We start from the raw sequence: 15952 nt of genomic DNA on the forward strand, positions 1-15952 counted from the left end.
TGTTTTTAAAACGTATAAACGTGTTATACACGTGTTTTGGATATGGGTAAAACGTTTTAATAACATTTAAATGTCGGGTTATATAAAGGCCACGAAAACCTTTATAAAACGTTTTTTGTCAAAATGTTATTGCAAAATATTTTTGGCAAACACTTTCGCAAAATATTTTGTCAACACCTAATAACAGTATGTTAGAACGTTTTGCATAAAGTTTTCAAAAAGGCATTCTGAGTGTTATTAAAACGTTTTATACCCTTTATATAACCCGACATATAAACGTTTTCTGTATAACGTTTTGTGTTTGCTGGTTGGTATTGAATGCCGATTTTCTTTGTACTGCTCAAGTGAGCGCCTCATCTGTTCGGACCAAAATTAAAAGGGGACAAACATGAGATCTGACAGTGAAAACTAACATTTTATGGAAATGTTACCCCTACAAATATATGGCTTTAATCGGTCCTTAAAACGTTGAAATAAGTATAAAAACACTCCAAACGCTGATTAAAATTCGTCATGGTTTAAACGATTAACCCGATATTTGTAAATTGTTAATAAAATATTAACCAAGAATAGTAAATTTATACCAACGTTTGTTAAAATTTTACCAATGTTGGGTAAAATGTTTAACCAACTAATTTTAGTCAGCGTTTTGAAAGTGGATAGTTCTATTTTATTATAATTGAGTTGACCAGTGTTAGTTGAACAGTGTTAGTAGCGGTATATCATTAAGTAAAAGATAAAATAAACACATGCATCAGGAAACGTGCAGATTTCGGCATCAAATTCTTTATTTAATGTAGGCCCTATTTGCGCATCCGTTTAATATTGAGGCTAAGTTGGTCTCAAAGCTACTTGTAACGTGGTATTGGTGCGAATTTTTATGTGCTTTTTTGTTAGCACATAATCTGTTTACACAGAGACCATTGATTGATGTTGAGTCGTGTTAACTCATTTTGTTTCAGTTCCAGCAACGTATAGGCGTTGTGTATAGCGTTGCATCAAATCCTTATTGTAACAACTTAAAATTCTTTAAGTGGGCAAAATCAAATACTTGTTTTTTGACTTGTTAATGTTAGTACAACATGTTGTTAAGATAACGACAACTATACTGCGTACGAAAAGTATAATCCTTACACTTAAAACATAAGCATATGTTAAGACGCTAAACCTACAAATTTATTGCCAAAAAATTATACATGGATAATTTTGTTCTGCGTATTTGATTCCTCATTCGGCACGATACGACTTTTATTCCCTGAAGTTATACCAATTTGAATGGGAAATATTTGAGATTTTCATCCAGGGAGATTCCCACCGGGTTTTGTAACGGTTTCGTTACAGTGTGACATAGGGCCTATCAACACTCACTAGCCGTGTTCATAATTAGCGTGTTTCGTGAAAAAAGAATATGTAAATCTTTTGCCACTTTTGAAATGCTCTCTTTTTTCATTCAACTTGGTATAAGTTGGGGAAACGTGTCGAATGAGATATCAAAATTCTCAATCGATTGACTATTTTATTTGGTCATTTAGGTTTTGTACATATTGTATTGGTTTTAAGTGTCCGGATACCTTTTGTGAACAGAATATATGGGTTGGGTGTGCTTATTTCATTTAAAGTTTTAACAAGCCAAAAAAGGCATTTCTATCGCTAACTGGTGCGAAACAAGAAGTTTCTTTAAAAAACACAACATGGACATAACAAACTGTTATAGGCCTACATCCAATGGGTGTATCTTTGGTTACGCCAAAAATAACAATTTAAAAAACAGGAAAGATTATTTGAATGTTAATTGTTAAATTTGATTTTAAAGACGTACTCAACTTCTATTTTACTTTAACAACTTTATATGGATTAATGCGATTGCACGTTGGTATTTACTTCGACATGTTTGAGAGAAATTTAGTATGATTTGCTTTGTGCCTTTTCTAAGTCGCATTAATCCATATACCACAATGATTGATATTTGTATTGCAAGTGTTAAATCATCACAAATGTTACCATTCATCACGAATAGGCTGTAATGTCAGCTAAGCTTGTTTTACAGTAACAGAGGCATGACATATTTAATATAATGCGTGTTTCGAGGATAAGTGAAAATGCCGACATTACAGACTAATTGTGGTGGATTAGCACAAAATTTATGTCATGAGAACATTTTACCAAATAATGATCGCACCACGTATAATAGTGGTTAAGGGTTTACAAAAAGCACGTTCAAATTTAATCCGTGTCAGATCCATATTGACGAAGTTTGTATATTATTGTCACTAAAGTCAGCTAATCAGAGAAGAGCAGGAAACCTGAAAAGCTATTGTATCTCCAGCTATCTCCGAGAGCTCCATTACTTGAGCTGCTTAATTCAATCCACACCTCGTCGCCAACATCCAGATGAATGACTGCCGAATTACTGACCTGATCTCGAGATCCTATCGCATTGTTGTAAACAGATACAACAATGTCACCATTCATTCGCAGAGACATGTGAGGGTTCAAAGAAGTGGATTGTCGTTGAATATTAAAAGAGAAATAATATGTGCCCGCAACACCACATGTGAATTTACCAGTGACGGCATTGTAGTGAGATCCAACATTCGTCATGACGTCTTCGAAAGCCATGATAGTTCCAGCACTTCCAGAAATGACCATGTTTCTTACAGCACTAAAAGCAACTCGTGCTCCAGGTACAGGTTTCACAACATTAACAGCACCTTGCTGTTGAATGACACCAGGTCCAGGTGCAATAACTCGTGCTTCACCCGGGGGACCAGGTGGACCGGGACGACCGCGGGCTCCCTTCATACCTCTTGGACCTGGTTCACCAGATCCCGGGCCAGATGATGTACCGGTACCGGTAGATCGTGGTCCAGCTTTTCCCGGTGGGCCCATTGGTCCAGCTGGGCCCTCAGGACCGGGTTCTCCAGGAAATCCCCTGGGACCATCTCGTCCGGCGGCGCATCCACTTAAGGCATCGCATACACCCGGAGATCCCCTCTCTCCAACGGGACCAGGCGAGCCGTTGTTCCCTGGGGACCCGGGTAAGCCTGGCACCCCGGGGATACCGTCACGTCCATTATCGCAATTACATCCAGAGCATGACTTTTTTCCTGATCCTCCACCCCTTGGACCACCACCACCACCAGATTCAGCTGGTGTGCCCGAATTAGATTGAGCGTAGGCCACCGTAGCAAAAATGACGAAAACAATATGACGCATGGTGACGTGTTAACGTAAGCGACAGTTATTTCTGAAAAGGAAACATAAAAACCATCAGTGCGTATAATAGTCGGGTAGAACTTGCTTAGGATGAGTGTAAAATTAGGATTGACCAGTGGCGGCGTTTTTGGGCATGGAGGTGTCAAAATGAATTCCAGAGGGGACAAAATCGACAGATTTTGCATAAGATTGCCGCAAAAAGTGGAAATTTACGTGATTTTGGGTTTTTTGCCTCAAAGGTGGGGGGGGGGGGCAAGGAAAGTAAGGGGGGAGAAGAAAATGCCCCCCCCGTAGCGCCGCCACTGGGATTGACTACTAACATGTTTTTTGCTTTAATTTGACATCTGAGGTTTATTGAATAAGAATATAACGGGTGCATTCCGAGAAATTCAGGGTCAAAGTTTACACAGGGGTCAAAACTCAAAATTGTTCCGATTTGATTAAAACCTAAGTTACAGGTTACAAAGATTCAGAAAACATATAGTTTGACCTACCTATATACGACCAATATCAGTATGGCGTTATTGGCGAAAAAGGTCAACGGTTGGAATATGGGTTAGTGGTCAAACACAGCAAAGTTACCCAGTTTTGAAAATGGTCTGAAAATGTTTGTCCTGTTATAATAATTCAGAAAAGAAATAGTTTGCCCTTTCTACGATATTTCGTTACCATGGTAACACGCCAAAAGGAGTTACGGTACTGCCCGTTGAGCCCAATTGACGTATTTTCCCACGTTACCTAGGTAACGAAATGTCGTGACATTGAAAACCATTCTTTTTCTTAATTATTATAACAAGGTCAAACTATATATTTTCTGAATCATTGTGAGCTGAGGAATATTTAAGTATAAATACTAATCCAAATATAACCTATCTGTTATATTTAATATTGCTATTTAACCAAATCGGAGCAATTTTGAGTTTTGACCCCTGTATAACCTTTGACCTAATTTTTGGTATCGCATCGATGATTGTTCCCATACCAAATTTCATGATCATGCAACAATCTGGCGATTTGACCACAGATGACCCCGAATGACCTTGACATTTTTGTCTCGCATCGCCCTGGTCGTTCCCATCAAAGTAATGATCATGCAACAATCTTTGGTAATTTAACCCCAGGTGACCCCGAATGACCCTAAATGACCTTGACGTCATTAATATTTGGCGAACAAAACTCCGAACAATGTTGACCATTGAGCTGAAACAACGACGCTTTAAGAACAACGAACATTGCTGCTGATATTAACCAAAAACGCGATGTCTGACGCAACGGGAACGTAGCCAGCACTTTATCAGAGGACGGGGCAAGGGGGGGGGGAGACAAACCCCCCCTGGCCACGCCACTGATAATACAGGCCTTAAGATATCAGGTGTTTAATTATTGCGCCGAAATTGCCTAACCGCCGAAATCAGCTTACTTCGCCAATCACTTGACAATTTAACAGTTTAAGGGGGTACTATTCACTCCTGTGGTAAATTTGTGACAAGTTTTGCATTTTTCTCAAAAAATAATAACACACTGGTAATAAAAATTATGTATATTATTGGGGCAAGGAATCCAATTACTACACTGAAATTTCAGTGACTCAAGGCAAGCGGTTCAGTATATATGATAGGAAACGAGGTACGTGCTAGCGGTACCTTATTTCTTATCATAAATAACAAACCACTTGTCTTCGGTCACTGAAATTCCAGTGTAGTAATTGGATTCCTTGCCCCTATAATATACATAACTGTTGTTACCACTGTGTTATTTGAGAAAAATGCAAAAATAGACACACATTTATCGAGGGGTGTAGTACCCCCTTAAGGGGCTCTGCATTGTGTGCCAAATTTCAAAAAATGGCTGCCAAAAAGTGCATGCCTCCCTCATGGCATGCCAAAAAAACACTTTCTCCTCTCTCGACCGGCCACTAAGAAGCTTCTGCCGAAATTCAAATACTGTAAGGTAATTTCGGCAATAATAAGGGAGATTTGGCATTTGGGCGGTATCGGTAGTATAATGATACTCGACTTCAAAACGAAATTTGTCGACTTCAAAACACGACGAAAAAAAGACGGAACCCCGGTTCCCTCACTCAGAACAGTCTATGCTCAGAACTACAGTGTGTAGTGGGTACAACTATTAAATCATATTCATAATTCTACTATGATCGCAGAAAAGTGGCCATTTTTTCGAGCGTTACCAAGGCCAGGACCGTGAAAGCGTTAAATTAGTGCGTATTAATTGGCCGCAAAATTATGAGAAAATGGTATAGCACCCCGGGGGTCACTCCCATTGTGGCCGGTACACCATCCGCGATAATCAACTTTTGAAAAGCACCCTAAACAAGGATTTAACCCTTGGCTAAAACGATACCCTAAACACGGATTTTCTTCCTTGCATCAGGGATATATGTGTCTCATATCCCTGCTTGCATCAAATTTCATACCCTAAATTTCATTTCCGCGTATTAGCAATTGCAATTTTGCTACCCTTTTTTTTCCAATATTTCATGTTTTTGACACCCTAAACACGTTACGCGCGTATCGTGCCTACCCACGAAAAACTATACCCTTTTTACGCGTTTTCATTATCGCGGATGGTGTACAGGCCACAATGGGAGTGACCCCCCGGGTATAGCACATAAGAAAATACCGTGATTTGTCGCGCTTCAGAGAAGCACAAGTTCAAGTAGCAATCATGAGCCGTGATATAACTTTGTTTTTAAACACCTTTTGAGTTCACATAATTATTATGTATTGTCTGTTTTCGACATCTTTTAAGAAGCACTCTTTGTGTTTAAAAACCACTCTGTGAATAGCCCTAGAACCTTTACTCGTTTTACACCTTACAAGTACTAGTATGTCGCTATTAATTGTTGAAAGGAAGTGCTTGAAATTGTAGTCTTTGATTAAAAAAAATGCAAATACTTAGTTTTTGCACAATTTTGCCTTTGATTTTGAAATTAAAAAGTGGGTTAAGTCGATTTTAAACAAATCCTTGCAACTATATATCACAGGTAGGCTCAAAACCCGTAATAGTTCTGACCGTGTAAAAAAAAGTTTTGAAATGAAAAATTTGGCAAAAAAACGAAAAAACAAAAACAAAAAACAGTAGTATTGACGAAGTTGATGCCCCATTCAAATACATGTAGCTAATTTATATACTGTCAGTATATTAAATTACAGATTCATTATGCCTTATTTTGTCTTAAATACACGGCTTTCGACTGAAACCACTGGCACTAGCAGGCTAAGTTATAGCACATCGATGACAATGACAAAGGTGCCAAAAATATCTGAATTTTGATGATTTTTACGATCGTCCGGATGAGCAAATCACTGAATATATATATCAGTTATATCTTTAGTCTTTTGATAATACGCGCAGACGTTTCAAATGAAAAACAGTATAAAATGCTTACCTGAAAATCAACAGAAAATGCTGCAACGCAGTCACGAATGTTTCCAGAAGCACGGCATTCCTCACAATGTCCTATAAAATATCTCGTCACGTTCTGACGCTGTTTTCCCCCGTTTCTTTTTGATTTTTTGTTGTTTTGCCCCTCCTGCTTTTCGCGCAATTTACCAATTCGTGATACAATTTTAAAAGTTCTAACAAGTTGGTGCTCTATCTCAGGATGACGTCCACACCTTTGCACGTTTCTTTGTTGTCTTTGCTACTTTTTGCTCATCGCTCCGAGGAAAACTTGGTAGGGTGCGTCCATACAATACAACATCAATGCTTTTTTATCATTTCCGAGCAATAAACTTGGCAATTGTTTGCCAACTTTTGTTTGTCCCAAAGAGCATATCTAACACCCATTGGCACTTTGCCTAGACGATTAAAAATTGTTGCGCACTTTGGTTTCAAATATAACAATATAGGCTATATCGAAACATCTGGGTTGTAGTTTGATGTGTTTAATAAAATTTTAATGGAAATAATTACATGACCTAGTTTCGAAATTCTCAAGATATTTGAGATTTTGAAATATGTATGAATATGCGTAAATGTACAGTGCAGTCAGTGCTCATCATCGCGATCATAAATGGACATTAAGAAGCAACAGATATCGCGTTTATTGGTCTAATATAAATAGATGATAAAGTTTGCAAACTTCTTATGAAATCCCAAGCCATTTACCTGGAAACATTTAATTCACATGTTTACACTTGAACAACCTGCATTGTCAACTGAACTATACGAGGTCATCCAAACAAATCTACTTCACGCATATCTGTAAACTTGAAATATATTCATTCATTCATTCATTCATTCATTCATTCATTCATTCATTCATTCATTCATTCATTCATTTCATTCGGCTGCGAAGCAGGCGACTACAACGTTTCTCCATGTATACCATGTACACCAGGCACAAAAAGAAACTCGTCAGTTATATTCATCCTTGCTGTTCAATAACTTGATAATTTTGGATTATTCTGAAATATACATTTTGTTAATTGGACTTTGCTTTCTCATTTGACACCCTGTTCGTGAAAAACGAACAAGAATTGACCAAGATATGCGCCTCAAAGCCTCAAACCCCAAAATCAAAAGTTGCATTTTCAACGATTTTCAATGGGAACGCATCGTTGTATTGCACACAAGCACCACGGGCCAATCAAATAAAGCACACAGTGTAACAGGCACAATTGAATCGTTAAAATTGCAACTTTTCATTTTGGGGTTTGAGAGTTTGGAGGCGCATATCTTGGTCAATTCATGCTCAATGTTCACGAACAGGGTGTCAAATGAGAAAGAAAAGTTCAATTAACAAAATGTATATTTCAGAATAATCAAAAATTATCAAGTTATTGAACAGCAAGGATGAATATAACTGACGAGTTTCTTTTTGTGCATGTATACTAAACCAAAGTGGTAATGGTATCTGGCACTGGCAGTAAAAAGTTGTCAAAATCCCCCAGCAGTTTTTGCACATTAACAGGGCCGGATTTACCATAGGGCCAGATGGGTCCGGGCCCAGGGCCCCCAAATTTTTTGGGGCCCCCAAAATTGGCCCGTGTAGTGTGCATCTTCCATTTTAGTCCAAAAACACCATGTTTTGGGCCAAAATAGGGTACAAAAAAATCCGGCCCTGTGCACATAAGACAAGTTGGATGTTCATTGCCTTCCAAGTCTTCTTTTACCATGTAATAGGTTGTCTTCTGCATGGTTCATCTTCCTGCATCCTCAGGATATGTCCCAGGAATCGTAGTTGTCGTGATTTGACAGAGTTGATAAGAGGCACAGTGTTGGTGATGGTATACATGTAGATCATTTCATTACCATGATTACTAACATGGTCAGTGCGCTTTAAACATAATACAATTATACATACTTACATTTAGAGTATTTTATAGTGCCAGTTTAAATTATTGGTATACTGATATAATTTTGATACCCTTAATCTTATGTTTTGTACATGTCACAAGAACCCAAATAGGAATTGTTCAATAAAATAAATCTTAAAAAATATACAATACTGGCATATGTACGGTAAAAACCGTAAACCTTTAAAATAGTTCCCTTCATTGCTGGAAATGTATGTTTTGTTCTCTAATATATGAGTTTGGATCGATGAAGCAAACCTTTTCGTCATTTTAAATAATATATTTCAAGTTGTTTATAATTATTTTCATTTCTGATGTACTAGATGCCAAGGTGGGGCTATAGGTCATGGCATAACTTATTTTTATAATTTTTTGTTTTGAGGGGGGAGGGTTGGGTTGATACAAATATGTTCGTCACTATATTTGAGACTTCCTATCTTACCAAGTAATTGCGTTCTCTTCTTTTTAACATAGACACACTGAAACCGGATTCGAACCGGCGACATCTGGTGTGCGAGTCAAATACTTTACCATCTGAGCTATCATGCAGTCCTATGATGGACGGCGATCCCAAATATCAATATCTTTGCTCGGGCGCAGGCCACCGGGGCTGGTCAGAGCTATTTTCTTTGATCCCACCTCTTCATTTAATATTAATTTCTCTGTATATATTGTCTATAAGATTTCCACATATATATATAGAATCGGATAGAAAAATTGTATCATTTGCATAGCATTTTAGCTCTCACTTTGTTATAATTATTTGCAATATTATCAATGATACCAATATTTACCAATATTTCTACCACACATACGAAGAGAGCTGTTGATAATCGGCATCCTTGGTGAACACCGTGTTATCAAACCAACAGAGGAAATTCCTTTATATTCATTAAACAGCTTTTGATAATTTGAATAAAAAATTGGACCCATGAAAGCAGATTTTAGCCAAAAATAAAACCTTTTCAAAGGTGCTCTAAGAAAATTTTCAACTGAATCGAAAGCTTTCTCTAAATCGGAAAAGCAACATAACATACCGGGAGTACCGGGCGGTTTTGGTTTGAAAGTTATGCCGTAGAATTCCATTTACAAGCATTATTATGCCTCTATAAATGAGGTTTTTTGAACGAGACGAAAGGCATGAGGCACCCGCCGCAAAAAAACCCATTATTTAGAGTTTGAGCAACTACAACAATTAAACATATGATTATTTTAAGACCAATCTATTGTAATGGGAGGGGTTAGGGGCAGAGTGACTCAAAGACTTTACATTATCTGTTTAAAAAAAACCCGGGTCAAAACGATGCAACCGGGATTTTGTTTTCGTATACCCCTCCCTCCCCATGAAAATCGGAAAGACATTGTCTTTATGACCCCCCCCCCCTCCCCCGACCGAGAGAGCTGGCTACGCCACTGTCGTTTGGCAACAATACAGGATCGAGACCTCTGTAGATTCTCTGCACTGGCACCAGGGTGCGAGAACATTCAGAACAACTTCCCCAGACTGAATGGTTTTGAATACGACTTTTGGCGGGTTATGGGTTAAGGGTACACGACGTATTGTTGGTAGATTTTCATTATTTAAATCAATATATTATAGAAAAATAACATTTTGATGTTTTGCAAAAGTTCATTCTACAAATCATATACTTTGAAAACTCACTACCATTCGCAAGATGCTGTGAACTACCAAATCGCAACAGTTTTAAATAATTGCTAACCTTAATATGGTGATAGTGTGAGAATTACTACGTATGTTCAGTTCTAAATTATCTGCACAGTGATGAAACTTGATTAGTATCAATATAAGTTGAACGATTATCTTGATACCCATGCAGTATCATTATTCTTCCCATAAGTCCGTCCACGAACTCGGATTTCGAATACCGTATTGCACCGTCTGAGCTCGTCTGTTTAGCACGTAGTTTAATTAACACATTTATATAATAAATAGTTCATAATGTTTCACAATTACTTTGAAAGAAATGCAAAATCATTCTTCACTCAAAAACAATGTTCCAATAACTACTGCCACTCCCATTACCAGACATAAATTCTTCACAACCCGGTCGTTCTTATGAGTAAACTCTTTCGGTAGAACTTCAAAAAACGTCACATACATTAAAGTCCCTGTCGCCAATCCTTGCAATAGACCTGTAAGTACCATCCTTCCCGAAAAATCCGCTGCAACAGTATCGAAGAGTATTCCAAGTAATATCCCAACGGGTGAAGCTAATGTAAAGCATGTAAGGTATCTTATTGTTGAAGACAATGACTTGCTATTGCGGGCAAATTGAACACCAAGACTGAACGCAAAGATAGTCTTGTGGATCCCAATGGCTATTGCAATCTGCATGACCTGAGATGACGATGGTTGCAAACCTATTGCCAAACCATCGAATATGGAATGAATGGAGAGTGCTAAGACCAATGCGAATGACCTGAAGGAAGACTGCGTAAGATGCTCAGATTGGTTATTCCCTTGGTGTTCATTAGCGTCTGCACCGCTATACAAAAGATCGTTCTCTGATTGGTCAGATTCATACTCATCAGAATCGACAGCCACTTTCAATGACTTTGACTTGGTATTGGTTCTACAAGACACTGTACACTGTTCAATGATCAAGATGAGAAGAACTCCGCATATGACAAAGGCTTCAGCAACTGGATATGCTTTCAATATGCTCGCACTCGCCGGTAATGCTTCTAAACCGTCTTCAAATGCTTCCCGACTTTCTGGAAGAAGATCCAACATACATGTCGCTAGAAAAACGCCACCAGAAAAGCAATTAAGTCTGGCGATAGTTTTACTCAAACTTCGCCTGGTTTCTTTGTGATCTAGAGGTGGTAGAAGTTTCACTGGTATTAATGCACTTAAAAGTGCCAAGACAAATATGGCAATGGAAGCAAATAGTTTGGTTGTAACAAGCTCCATGATGACAAAACAACAATGTACATGTATAGTTGGTCGGTACACAGGCAATATGTCCGTAGTTGTTACTCAATTCATTATAGTCAGATGTCTTAAGTATTTTTGAAAAAATAATATTGCATTGATTATCAGTACTTACTGTGGATTATGATGATAATATCCAACACGTCTCCTAAGTAAACAACTTTCATATCAGTTCGTGACATAAGAGAAGCTAACTTGAAGACTTAGGCGTGCGATGCAATATTTACCGTGGACTGTGACTATAGTTTTAAGTGACCTCAGTTAGTGAACAAAATTGTACTTTAACAGTTGGAAAATAGAAATCGATGACCGGAAAACTCTGGTGGTGCGTCACAAAATTTTGAGTAAATAATAACAGTGTTTTGTTTTTCCGTCAAGCTCGATGATCATGTGGTTCCAACCGCCAAGGTGTTCCCCGGTCTCGTGTGACCAAGTTGAAACGCGCGTTCACATTAAACGACGGATCGGACGGAAAAACCGGGGGAAAAACGAAGATCGAATTGTTAAGATCGCCTGGTATACGAGCTTCCGTGACCGGTACATTTTCCACATCCGGTTTTCCACATCCTTTAGCGATAGCTTTCGATCTGACTTACAAGCAATGGTCATGCAGTTTATCACGTATAGTATGTTGGAAAATAAATGCGAATCGTTAATATATAACTAGCCTAGGGCCTAGTATTAGAAGATGCTGGTATCATATTCCATAGTACAAAGCATATAATTGAATAGCTATAAATAAACAACATAAAATTAATAAAACTTAAATGCTTTAATAAATGGAATGTACTTAAAATGGGTCCCGAATGACCAGTACAAATGTGTATTTAGCGAATATTCAGCATCGATTCTGCGCCCGCGCCCCTCCAAGCGATGAAAGTAAAAAAAAAAATTTCAGCATTTCATTTCAGCACAAAATCATTTGTAAGATCAATTTAAGACCGATATTCAACTTCGTATAACCAAAATTAATTAGTGGTTACCTCTATTTGTGCATTTTTTTTCAAGATGGGGCACCATAACCCCGGACCATAACCCCTTAACCACTGCCGCTAAATTGTCCCAGAATCATCAGGTGAAACGGCAGCAGCAAGCTACTGCCATGACCAAAACTATTGTCCTAGCTACGAAGCACTGCCACCCATGCCATTCTAAGGGTGTCGGTACAGTTTTGACTTTAACTTTACACAATGCAATGGTGACTTTCCATCCCCGGGATTGCCTTGCGCGATTTTAATGCAAACAATAAAATTTGTGGCAATATTAGTCCAGTATCTAACAATGTCTAATGATGACCCCAACAGGACTCTACCAAACCAACCTTTTTAGCTTCCTTTTATTGTCCTATAACACATTCAAGATGTTAACAAAAATAATTCTCGGTACTCCGGCCATATTCAAGGTTAAAGGTCAAAACAGTGGTCAAATTTCAAAGTTGCTCAAATCTGGTTAACAAATTATTCTTCTCATTGCAAGGATTCAGAAAAAGTATAGTTTGACCGACCTGGGACATACCGTTCTTGAGTTAAAAGCAAAAAGGTCCAATCTTGGGGAGTGGTCAGGTTTTTTTTGCCACACAGGGGCCAAAAATTAAAAATGCTCCGATTTCAACGAAATTGGTCTCGAATTGTTTATTATGTCAAAACAAATCAAATAAGGAACTGTTGTAACCATGTAGGATGTTTCGTTACCTGGGAAACATCATAACATAGGTTGTTTTAGACAGTGCAAACAATTCCTTCTTTGACTTGTTTTACATGACGAGCAATTTGAGACTAATTTCGTTGAAATCAGAGCATTTATAATTTTTGGCACCTGTGTGGCCGAAAAAACTGACCACCCCAAAATTTGACCTTTTTGCTTATAACTCAAGAACGCTATGTCAAAGGTAGGTCAAACTATACTTTTTCTGAATCCTTGCAATGGGCGGAATAATTTTGTGTGCTTGTTAACCAGATTTGAGCAACTTTGAAAATTTACCACTTTTAACCTTGAATATGGCGAGGATGATTTAAGGAAGCCCCATCATGCACGGCAAACGTGTTATCACCAGAGTTTCAACTGCCACTTTACTTTTCAAATCCCATTGAATTCTTTGCAAAAGACGTTGTTTAAGAATTGTGCGTGTCGTGTGTCATTATTAGTTGGTCGATTTCAGATCTAAACTGGTGATGTATGCATGAAGGATAATTCACACCTTCTGTAGGTAACATAAAATGTGAAATCGACCAGCATTGTGAATGCGTTTTTATTGTAAATATATCAGTCCAAATTCAAATTTAACCATGGCCGTCAATGCAATGTGCAAGCAGTCTTGTCATGTTCACTCACACAGCTGTGTAACCGCAAAACGCAAGTCAACACAGTGGCGTGGTGGGAAGTGCTTAAATCATCCTCTGATGGCCGGAGTGCCGGGAATTATTTTTTGTTAACATCTTAAATGTGTTATAGGGCCATAAAAGGAAGCTTAAAAAGTTGGTTTGGTAGAGTCCTGTGGGGGTCATCATTAATTTTCCGTAGATACCAGCCCGTCACCGCCTGCTCTCATGCATGTATGTTTTCAAATGTTTTTTGCGCCCTCGCAAGCTCAACGGACTTTCTAGAGGCCCTGTCGTGTGCGTGGCGCTAAAACATGCAAACAAACCCTGGTTTTAAGGCCCATTCAGTGATTTGCTCATCCGGATGATCGTAAAAATCATCAAAATTCAGATTTTGGTTCCTATGTTATTGTCCAGAGTTATTGTCATAGCCTGCAAGTGGTACCGCCGAAAACCGTGTTGGCTATGTAAGACAAAATAAGGCATTTACATGAATCTGTAATTTATATACTGACAGCAGCAGGCCTATAAATTTACCTTCGTGGATCCGGTAGACGTAGGCCTTCATTTATTTGATTGGGGCTTCAACTTCTCTATACAGTGCTGCTTTCTTTGTTTTTTGCCAAATTGTTTCGTTTCAAAAATACCAAATGACAAATAGAATGACTTATCCTTCAATTTTAAGCAATTTATAAACCATTTTAATTTCTTTACACTTTAAACCGTACTTTCCTTTGTTTAGCAAAATGGGGTGGGGCACTCCGCTTTGAAGGTGACTTTGGAGGGCTTATAAAACCACCTTTTTCAGCGGCATCGCTGTCATGGTACCCAAAGACCCATTATTTTTCTATTTGAACAGCTACTTTCATCATGTTCATTTTATCCGCACACCTTTGTTACTTATTTTAAAATAGCAAACACATTTGAAACCATGAAATCCAATGTTAGATGCAGTGGCGTAGCTGCCGGGGGGGGGCAATTGCCCTCTGGCAATGCCTATTTGGGCCCCGCCCCATTTGGGCCCCACCCCCCCCCCTAGCGCATGGCAAAATAATAAAGGAGTGAGAGAGATGGAAAAAAGGGGAAAAGAAAGAGAAAGAGAGAATCCATATAGGCCAACGATATAAGGTGCGGATAGAATTTGAACAATTTTTAAAATTTTGATAAGAAATGGAACTATATTATATCAAAATGAAGTCGCTATCCCTTGTATTCTTTTTTTTTTTTTTTTTTTTTTTTGCTCTTCACTTTTTCAAACCACCGAAAAAAATTGGGGTCAACCTCTTTGAGGAAGGGGCGGCAAAATTTTGGTTTGGTGGATTTGGGCCCCGCCCCATACAGGCTTGCCCCCCCTGGAAAAAATCCCAGCTACGCCACTGGTTAGAGGATAAAAGCAGTAGCGTAGCCAGGATTTTAGTGTAAGGGGGCAAAGCCAAATTTTCGTCCCCATTTGTCAACTTTTTGTCCCATTTTATCCCTGAAATTTTAATGGGTGCAGTTTACCCCCCCGCTACGCCACTGAATAAAAGGTTATGTTCACACCTAACCCCCCCCCTTTATTTAGCTCCGTCTCTCACCCAAAAAATGACCCTTATTTTTCTATATTTTTGCTCTCACCGAATAGCAAAATTCATGCTCTCACCCAATGACCGGGTGGAGTACGGAGGATATCATGTCAAGACACCCCTACACAGGTATCTATTCCAACTCCAGTGACACCTCATGCATATTTTCCTGGGTATAGGATTAGGCAAATGTTCACTGGAGGGGCAAGAACTACCATTGCAGCCCTGATATATTGATTTCAAATAAAATGCTATACCCATTTCAATGCATCCAAAGGTTCAGGAAAATTAATGAGGTGTCACTGGAATAGATAACATTAACAGCAAAAAACTATCATCTTGTAGAAGCTGCCAACAAGTGATCGCCTAAATTATGATTAACCTCTTTGCTTGCACAAAGTTCAAACACATGACAGGACAAATTTGCTAAACAGCCGGCCATTTATAATTTTGTTACACACTGTTTTTGAGCAAGTGTACCAATTATGGTTTCTCAAGAATTCTAGAGTAGGTAGCTATTTTTCAACAGCTTTTAGTTGAGCAGAGCATGACCACTGAAGAACTGGTAAAAGTGGA

At 38.4% G+C, this 15952-nt stretch overlaps 2 protein-coding genes across 2 annotated transcripts; both read right to left on the reverse strand.

Annotated features, from left to right (window-relative positions):
• Positions 1 to 770: 770 nt before the first annotated feature.
• On the reverse strand, positions 771 to 6879 carry LOC140158679 (uncharacterized). The gene is made up of 2 exons (XM_072181857.1): positions 6626 to 6879; positions 771 to 3247 (listed from the first exon to the last, which is right to left on the reverse strand). Exon 2 carries the CDS (start codon positions 3214 to 3216, stop codon positions 2281 to 2283), a length of 936 nt encoding a protein of 311 aa, XP_072037958.1. The 5' UTR covers positions 3217 to 3247; positions 6626 to 6879; the 3' UTR covers positions 771 to 2280.
• A 3064-nt stretch (positions 6880 to 9943) lies between these two features.
• On the reverse strand, positions 9944 to 11807 carry LOC140158223 (zinc transporter ZIP3-like). The gene has a single exon (XM_072181342.1). The coding sequence runs from the start codon at positions 11470 to 11472 to the stop codon at positions 10531 to 10533; it is 942 nt and encodes a 313-aa protein (XP_072037443.1). The 5' UTR covers positions 11473 to 11807; the 3' UTR covers positions 9944 to 10530.
• Between the last annotated feature and the right edge of the window lie 4145 nt (positions 11808 to 15952).

This window comes from Amphiura filiformis, chromosome 8, assembly GCF_039555335.1.
Source record: "Amphiura filiformis chromosome 8, Afil_fr2py, whole genome shotgun sequence".
Lineage (NCBI taxonomy): Eukaryota > Metazoa > Echinodermata > Ophiuroidea > Amphilepidida > Amphiuridae > Amphiura > Amphiura filiformis.